General features: G+C 38.8%; 1 protein-coding gene across 1 annotated transcript; it reads right to left on the bottom strand.

Moving 5' to 3' along the window:
• Nucleotides 1-566: 566 nt before the first annotated feature.
• LOC103336088 (NADPH-dependent aldehyde reductase-like protein, chloroplastic) lies at nucleotides 567-1,648 on the bottom strand. The gene has a single exon (XM_008239123.3). It carries the CDS (start codon nucleotides 1,522-1,524, stop codon nucleotides 706-708), a length of 819 nt encoding a protein of 272 aa, XP_008237345.2. The 5' UTR covers nucleotides 1,525-1,648; the 3' UTR covers nucleotides 567-705.
• Nucleotides 1,649-10,270: the final 8,622 nt, after the last annotated feature.

The following is a 10,270-nucleotide window of genomic DNA, read 5'->3' as shown; positions in this document are numbered from 1 at the left end:
ATTATACACAACTGACAACACTTTTACACAAATATTTATCCAAACATTGAGAAATTGATTATTGTACCAAAGTCACTTTTTACAAATTACCAAACGTCAAACTACTTTCTATAACAGCTGATTTCTATCATAGCAAATCTAAAAATAATTATTTTCACAACACAACAATACGCCCTAGAATTATAAATTCTAACAAAAAACACTAAGATTATAAATGTGTCTAAATAGCTCTATTATAAATAGGAGAGATATAAATAGGAGAGAAATGACTGATGTCGAGTACCAATACATTGTCGGTACACCAAATATCGACCAAATACTTTATAATTTGTTCATATTACTAAAAATCGACAAAGCGACTAGACTTATCAAATACTGTTAAATTGGTACTTTGGCTGAACTATATTTTCTTGATAACTATTAACATCACATTTTATACGTTACAGGAGAATCAGCCACAGAACTCACCATCAGGTGCTTCTCTTATTATTTTAGTTCTATTCTATTGCTTTGTATTTGATATTCAATCTTGCATCTCCTTATGTCCACCAAAAAACACTTCCAAATGTGTACAAACCTCTTTTATATTATGATTTGTTTGGGACAGACATTTCTAATTCACTATGATTGTCTTATTATAATCACAAAAGTGGGCTGGAATAAAAGGAAAGACAATAAAGAAAAATTAATATGACTTTTGATTGATCAGATGACATATCCACCGTTGACTCTAATGACTTGGCCGTTGACCCACTCCGCAGCATCCCCTGCCAAAAAACCCACCACCTGAGCCACATCCTTGGGCTCCCCCAGCCGATTCAGAGGGCAAGCCTCTGCAATCTTCTTCACCGTCTCCTCACTCTTCCCTGCGAAGAACAACTCCGTCGCAACTGGCCCCGGCGCCACGCAATTCGCCGTTATCCCGCTCCCCTTCAGCTCCTTCGCCAAAATCTTCGTCATCGTCTCCGCCGCCGCCTTCGACGCCGCGTAGGCTCCATATCCTGGCATCAGCCCCCCAACGAGCGACGTCGAAATCGCGATGATTCTCCCGCCGCCGCCGCGTCTCAGCCTCCTCGCCGCCTCCCTAGATACCAAAAATGCCCCTTTGGCGTTCACGCTGAAGGTCTTGTCCCAATCATCCACACTCGTCTCGGCCAAAGTTGGATACTTTGAGTCCAAAATTCCGGCGCAGTTCACGACGATGTGGGCTTGGGTCTCGAATTCTTGCTCTGCTCTGTCGAAGAGATGCTTTACCTGCTCGGGATCTGAGACGTCGGCTCGAATTGCAATGGCTTTGGATTGGGTATTTTCGCAACTGTTGAGCTCGGAAGCTAATTTGTCTGCTTGCGTTGAGTTTGAGGAGGAGTAATTGATGACCAGCTTGGCGCCGAGGGAGTGGAGGTGGGTTGCAATGGCGCGGCCGATGCCGCGCGAGCCGCCGGTGACGATTGCCACACGGCCGTTGAGGGGAAGGGAAGAGGAAGAGGAATTTTGGGCTTCGGTGCCGGTGATTTGAGCAGCCATGGGTGGCTAGATGGAGATGGATCTGCTCTGCTGAGGTTGTGTGTACGAGTTTTGTAGGTATTGGGTGTGCAAGGTTTATATAATAATATTTCTAGGCACATACATAAGCCACATCATGGATGACGATTTCATTTAATTTTTTTCCAAAAAAAGAAGAAGAAAACTATAGACAAGCTTTTAGAAGTGCAAGATGTAAAATGAAAAGGCTGTAAAAACAACCACAAAAAACATAAAAGAAAATTTAAGCATAATCGTTGTGTTTAATGATTACATATTCTCTTACCACAAGTTTATTTTGACCCAATTACCATATCCTTACAGTTTTTAACTTGTTACCTACCAATGTGTTAAGTATTGGTGTTCAATAAAATACCGAGGGTTCAAAATTATAGAAATATTTACAAGTTATCAATACTGGTAAAATTTTGAAGAAAAAATTATATTTAAAAGAAAACCGTGGAAACGTAAAATGAAACATAAGGAGATGTTTATTTAACAAGATGCCTTTTATTTTGTCTCAAATGAATTGCGACATCGCATGCATAACAAGTTTATATGATTTAGGAAAGAAAAAAAAATTTATGTGTTGATAAGTATTGTTATGTATAAATTTTTTAATACTCCATGAAACTTGACTGATTATATTTTACATTTGTATTTCTATAATGATATGGTACCACTGTTAAGCCCATCACGCAATGGATTTCCTTCCAATTTTTCGTGATAAAGTAATAGATAATTAACTAAATAAATATTCTTCAAAGTTTCAAGAAAAATTTCCAAGTCTTTCTTACAATTTTAGCCAAAAGTCATTTTTGGCCCCTGTAGTTTGGCACTTCAACCACTTTTGACCTTGTAGTTTCAATTCCGTCAATTTTGTTATTGTAGTTTCATAATTGTAGCAATTTAAGGATCATTCTAATTTCCATCAAATTATTCTAACTTTTGTTATCTATTTAGGGATATTTTGGTCCAAACTTGCATCTCCTCCCCCAACCTGCCAACAGCCAAGAGCAGTTATTTCCTATGTAGTTCCATCCAACTTTCCATTAAAAATAATTAAATCTTTAAAAATTGAAAAAACAAAAATTAACAAAAATAAAAAAATAAAATAAAAAAACCTAGCAATCAACGTATTCCCCACCCCATCCCCCAAACCCTATCTCTGCAATCCCACATCCGCAAGGGTTTTCTAGTGAAAGAGTAGCAGCAAAGGTGGAGAAGAAGGAGGACTTGAAGATATACCCACCTCTACAACACTGCCATGAACATTGCTATGTTTTTCTAAGCAAACCAATTTGCAATGTTCTAAAGCAAACCAATTTGGGTTTAGGGATTTCTTCTCCTTCCTCTTTCTGGGTTTAGAAATTTACAAACCATGGCTAGATGGTTTGCGACAGCATCAAGGTTGGGTGATTTGAGTTTCAAAGGTTGGGGGCTAAATTGAGTTTTTGGTAAAGGAGAGAATCCCTTATTTAACAGGGCAATCAAGGAATAGATGCTACCATCTTAGGGGGAGGATCTATTATCTCTCTACCCAGCTCCTCGTCTAGCAGCCAAGAACAAGAGAGCTACTTCGAACAACTTCTTCTATTGAATCCCCGAAAAGCCCTCTTCTTAGCCTACCCAGAATGACAGGACCCACCCCGAATTTCTCGAAACCCGGGATGAATCCTGTGGAAATCCCGGCATCATGCCAATACCGGGCTCACTCACTAAAACTATAACCTCCTTTTCCAAAAAGGAGTAAAGGCACGAGACTTTCTATCGAAAATTCGGCAGAGTCTCCCTTGTAAATTGAACGTTTCCTAAAATTTTAACCTGCATAAAATACATTTAATATCCTCAACCAGCAACATGCGCAAGATAATTTCATGCAATTTACATAATCGGCATCCAGCCTTCCGATACATCGTAGACCAAGCATATAATAAGTTCAACCAAAATTTTCAAATGCCCACTGTATCAACATAATTTAACTTCCCAATTTCCATCATGAGATGTCTAACAACCAAACCCAAACACAAGTAGTTTAAGGCCTCGGCCCAAATCATACAACGATCCAAAACGGATTTCAAACCTAACTTAACCACAATCACACAATAACCACATTCGCTTAGTCCAACGAAGTAATAATAAATATTTATTCAATCAAGCCTCGTTTTCATCCGAGTTTTAAGACCAACAACAAGTTCATAAGTAAAATTTAGCCTGCAGCTGCACCTAGGCACTACCTTAGGCTGCCTACGTACCCTTACTAAGGGATCAAGCCACACGAAGTTCTTTCTCTAAAACCCTTTATTTTAAATCACGACTCACTAAACACAATCTTTAATTTATCTCCCTAATAATCACATAATCTCCCCATACGCCGAAACATCCAACGCCACGTATGGGGCCTGTCAACACGCCGGAAAATCCTACACCATGTGCAACCTCTCATCTCATATCACATAATCTCCTCATACGCCGAAACATCCAACGCCACGTATGGGGTTTGTCAACACGCCAGAAAATCCTACGCCACGTGTGATCTCTCATCTCATATTACATAATTTCCCCATACACCGGAACATCCAATGCCACGTATGGAGTTTGTCCTCACGCCGGAAAATCCTACGCTACGTGGGACCTAACAATCACATAATTTCCCCATATGCCGGAACATCCAGTGCCACGTATGGGGTCTGTCAACACACCGAAAAATCCAACGCTACGTGTGACCTCTCATCTCATATCACATAATCTCCCCATACGCCGGAACATCCAATGCCATGTATGGGATCTGTCAACACGCCAGAAAATCCAACGCCACGTGTGACCTCTCATCTCATATCACATAATATCCCCATACGCCAGAACATCCAACGCCACGTATGGGGTCTGTCAACACGCCAGAAAATCCAACACCATGTGTGACCTCTCATCTCATATCACATAATCTCCTCATACGCCGGAACATCCAACACCACATATGGGGTCTGTCAACACGTCAGAAAATCCAACGCCACGTGTGACCTTTCATCTCAAAGCATGGTACTTACACAGTGTAATCAACATCTTTATCTCTTTAGTGTGTGTGTGTGTATATATATATATATATAGCTTTCCCCCAATAAATAATATTCATTTCCGTTTTCCCCTAGTTTAAGACAATAACTAATACCGTAATCCCACCATATCAACATAACTCAACTAACGCTCAAGACCTGTCCATATGGTCATTTTAATCCTCCTATGAAGGTAAAACTACCCCGAAAGACCCATGGTCAATCAAGGGTCAAGCTACCCAAACTTGGTCAAACGGGCCCACGGGGCCCACAACCTCCAAATTCCAATCAGAAAATTCACATGGGTCCTACAAGGTTTAGGACACACATCCTGCAAGTTTGATCCATATCGAACGGTCGGATCACTCACGATCCCACAATCGGACAGTTACTGTAAACCTAGCCCTAAGATTGGCATTTTAGGAGTATTCAGGACTCCGTTTTAGGATCCGTCGAATCCTACACGATCCTAAGAATGTCTAGATTAACCTATAAAAAACTCAAGACCATCCAACGGTCCAAACCTAGCAAACCCCGGATAACGCGCAATAGGCGATATCCATCCCAGACTCAAACGGTATCCAAATTGAAATCCAAGCACACCTACGCACTCGTAAGGACCAGGAGATTACATTGGGACACAATGCCCTTTTTCTATAGTGCTCACGCGCCCCTAGCGCGTAGGTGTCCAAAGCGATTACGCTTCACTGGAAAATCTCAAAATCACTGACTCCTACCCTAGGTATAACACCCTATTTGGAACCACTTTTGTTCACCTACCCCAAAAACTGACCGGAAGTGGCCGGAATCACAATATCAAAATCGGCCGAATTTCAATCCGTAAATCGAACCATCAACACTCAAAATTAATGAAATCCTCAACCATCAGCTAGATTATGAAGAATGGATGAATTTCCATACCTAGATAGCCAAAAATGGCTGCCGGATGACGGAGAATGAAGCCGGCGAAGATCGAGCAAAAAACCGACCCTTTCACAGCTTTTTCCGGAGGCTACAACGGCGGATCGAGGCGGCGAAGGGCTGAGGTTGGAAGAGGACGATGGCGGTCATTTTGGTACCAGCCATCAACTTTGGTGGTGGATGAGAGAACGATTGGCCAAAATGTGGCGGTTGTTGCTTCTGTCATGAGAGAGGAGAGAGAGAGAGGAAAAAAAAATCAGATTTTATCAAACCCTTTTTGCCAAAATTACGATTTTGCCACTGAGGGTATTTTGATCGTATCTCTCTCGTTACAACTCTGATTCGAGTCCACTACGTGTCTACGGACTCATCTCGCTGCACTCTACGCAACAGTACAGTCGGAATTCCAAAATTCCTTCTTAGTCAAAAAGTCAACTTTAAACCTAATAAAATATTCCAGGGGTGAAATGGTCTTTTATCTGAATAACTTAATATTCACCTATTTATTTTGGATCGGGTCGTTACACATAACCCTCTATTTTGTCTTTATTATAAAAATCCCAGAAGTCTTCATTCTATTGATGAGTTGTTGCAATGCCAAAATTGAGTTCCCAGAACCCTAACAACAAATAAGCTTAAACCCTAACCTCAAATCCAAATGAGTTCCCACTATTATATCATATATGAGATACATTCTTCAACTCAATGGCAATGCAAAAATTGGTGGATATACTCATGAAAGCTGCCTTGGCATTGGAATAAAGGCATGTTATTTTGCGCACGCGCACACACACACACACACACACACACACACACACACACACACACACACACACACACACACACACACACACACACACACACACACACACACACACACTCTCTCTCTCTCTCTCTCTCTCTCTCTCTCTCTCTCTCTCTCTCTCTCCATTGCTCTGATTTACTTGTAATTGTACCGACATGGCTCCTAACAAGTGGGGTGTGTGGGGGAGGACCATTACTTGTAATTGCCGACATATGGAGGGGATAAGGTTCTGCAGCATGCTCGTGTTTACTTTTCTTTTTCTTTTTTTCTATTTTGAATTTTTTTTGTTTTTGTTTTTACATTTTTTTTAATATTGTATTTTGTAAAATGACAAACTTACCCTTATAATTGATGAAAAATTGGATGGAAATGTAGAAACTTGACAGTAGGTGTTAAATTGGTGATAAAATTTATTATAAGGGCTAAATTGGCTGAAAAAATAATTCATGGTGGACATTTCAATAAGCGTTATAGTTCAGGGAGGTTTTCGGCACTTCACCCTTTATTTATTTTAACATTCACTACTTTTTTTTGCACAAATTGTTAAATATAGATAGATCTATGAGTCCATGATATCATGGGGTTAGGGCAGCCTTGGGGGGCTGTGGTGGCGATCAATTACAGGGGTATGGTGGCTAGCTAGGGTTGGGTGGTATTGTTCTTGAGTGTTGGCTTGTTGGGGAGGGGATGCAAGTTTAGACCAAAATCCCCCTGAATTGATAACAAAAGTGGAGACTAATTTGATAGAAATTAAGATTGTCCTTAAATTGCTACAAATATAAAATTACAATGGTAAAATTGACAGAATTGAAACTACAGGGTCAAAAGTGATTGAAGTGTCAAACTATAGAGACCAAAATGACTTTCGTCCATAGTCTAAAATATCGATAATATCAACGAAATATCGAGGATATTATCGTTTTTTCGGGTCACGGATATTTCGGAACTTATCTATACACATATTGTATAAATATCGATAATATAGGAAAATATCGATTTCGATAATTTCACTCACACTTCAGCAATATTTTGTCAAAATATCGCTATAATATCGAAAATATCGATGTAATGGAAAAAAATAATAATAATAAAGCACAACGCAAAGGGGATTCAAACCCTTGCTATTTCACTCCTCCAATGCCTTTACCGCCATGTTGCTTATGTTTTTGTAATAATATGCTAAAATATGTATATTTATATTGTTTTGTTTTGAACTGTTTTTGCAAGAATTAGATTTTCACTTGAGAATGTGAGTCTTTGACTTTTCTTTTTGGGATGGAATCGAGCTGCTCATAGAAAGAATCCGAGACCCAATCTTCAAATGATTTTGCTAGTGGACAACGTCAACCAATCTCGGATCCATATGGGTGGCATGTTAACAATTACGTGAAAAACTATTTTGGGGATTTATCATTTGATGACTACTCAAAAAATACTTTCTCTACACATAGAGATGATGAAGATACTGAAAATTTTGAACCTCATAGTCACTCATGTATCTTACCATGCAATGTATAAGGTGTTAAATATTGTAGTAAATCATTATATACAAATGATTATGGTGTTTTAATATTCTTTCATTAATTATTACATATTTTCTACACTCACAGTGTTTGTCAGCTTGCTATATAATTAACTTAAATCAGTTAAACTCATCATGTAATGAATTTCCTTCCAATTTTTTGTGATAAACTAATAGATAATTGACTAAATAAACATCCTCCAAAGTTTCAATAAAAATTTCAAAGTTTTTCTTATAAATTTTCTTTTGGTGTTTTTGATAAATTATTTTTGCATTTGTGTTAAACTGTGATTTACAGGAAATAAGAATGCCTCCTTCCAGGGAATGAGGGAAGCAGTGTCCCTTTTTTAATTCACATAGCCTTTCCACCAAAACCATAGTTCTCTTCCTCATCTAATGGGTTTTTTAGGTTATGTTTTTTTTGTTTTGATGGGTAATGATTCAAGTTTTTTCTTTGTTTCATTTTCATCGTTCTCCTCATTCTCAATTATTTGAGCTTTGTAATTTCGAAGAGAGAGTTAAAGAATTGAGATTTAAAAGGGAGCGAAAGACTGAAGGTTTAGACCAAAAAAAGAAAATGTGGATTGCAGGTGAGGATTGAAGGGAGGTCACTCATGGGGGATGGGAAGGATTGAAGGTTCAGCCAAGAAAAGAAAGAAGGAGGAGCATTTCAGAGGAGAGAATGGAAGGGAATAGGAATGGAGATGTCAAAATGCTTGATAGGTTGCGGCATTTGATTGCATTGGGATATTGATGTGGTTTGCTAACCTGACATACCCGTGTCAGGGAAGTTTTTTTGCTTTCCATGCCTGGTGGTTTCCTCATATTTATTTAAATTCTTGTAACCTAAGCTTCATACTAAGTAACCATTTAGCATTGATTATTTAAGGGGAAATCACTTTCTTTGAAAGTGATGCGAGTGCCAGGGTGTTTGGTAAAAAGAGAAGAATGTGATTATTTGAGAAATTCGCTGTCAATTACAATAGTTTAGGAAAGCAGGAGTGGAGGTGATTTTTGTTTCCACTTTCTTGAGAATCAGGTTGGAATCGGTCAAGACATTAATGAATTTTTGCAAACTATAGCCTTATTTTTTTCACAATTTCCACAAAATGCCCTCTTGGCTACTTTCTATTCCACATGTTGTGATTCTTTCAATTCTTTTCGCCATCCAATAGCTTGGCAATGCTAGATTGAGTGCATAAAGTCCCAAACTCCAATATTAGTTTTCAGACAAAAAAAAAAAAAAAAAAGACGTGTCGATATTTGTTCTATTAAAAATTAAAAATGGAGGCGTAGATGGGGCCACTGACATGGAGACGGGAGCTAGGGGAGCTGGTGCCATCGTCCGTGACTCTCATGGAAATCTGGTTGGGGCTCTAGCTATGCGGGCACCAAGTCGGATCTCTGTACTAGCAACAGAGCTGTATGCTCTTAAAGTTGGAATCTCTTTTGCGTTGGATGTGTCTCTACTGCCTCTGGAGATTGAATCTGATTCCTTGCAGGCAGTTTCTATGGTCAACAGTGAGGAGGAATGCCTTGCTCGCTGAGGGAGGTCAGTGGATGGAGGCGACGCGTCGTCCGCGTCTCATCGCTGTTCGACATGTTCCTCGCCAAGCGAACAAGGCTGCCCATCGCATTGCCCGCTTCAGTCTGCGCGATCAAAGTTTGTCGCTCTGGTTGGATGTGGGTCCTTTGTGGCTTATGGATGCTGTTTATGATGATTGGCACGAGCCTACTGTCGTTTGATTTAATATCTTCATGTGTAATCGGGCATATGTGGCACTCTTTTTCCTCCCCTGAAGTTTTTCCCTTCGGGTTTTCTTTAGGGAGGTTTTAATGAGGCCATACTACCCATGCCGACATTCCTTTGTCATGTTGATTAATTGAATGAAGTCTTTCCTTTCAAAAAAAAAATTAAAATTAAAAATTATGGAATTTTTCTTACAAATTATAATAGTGTAGAATTTTACAGTCAAAATAGTTTTCCACACAGTATTTATTTTATTATTAAAATAATTTTTAGGGTGTGATGGTTAAAAATATTTAATACAAGAATTTTATAAGTGAAAGTAAAATTGTTTTTCTTTTTATCAAAGACTTGAATAGAAAAGTCATTTCAACGTAATGTTCTTCTCGGTACTTTGGCTGAACTATATTTTCTTGATAACTATTAACATGACATTTTATACGTTACAGGAGAATCAGCCACATAACTCACCATCAAACCATGGATGCATGTTGAGAATGATGAGTCTAGGGTTCCAGTAAGTGCTTCTCTTATTATTTTAGTTCTATTCTATTGCTTTGTATTTGGTATTCAATTTTGCATCTCCTTAACTTGGTTTTGTTTGTGATTCACTGTGCCTTTTTTCCTTCTTTTTGGCTCGATCTTCTGATTGTGTAACTAATTAACTGCTAATTTTTGGCTTTTGCTTTGTTTACTGAACA

This window comes from Prunus mume, linkage group LG6, assembly GCF_029339155.1.
Source record: "Prunus mume cultivar Tortuosa linkage group LG6, ASM2933915v1, whole genome shotgun sequence".
NCBI lineage: Eukaryota > Viridiplantae > Streptophyta > Magnoliopsida > Rosales > Rosaceae > Prunus > Prunus mume.
Note: the sequence above shows the minus strand (reverse complement) of the source record. Positions and strands in the feature narration are given on the sequence as shown.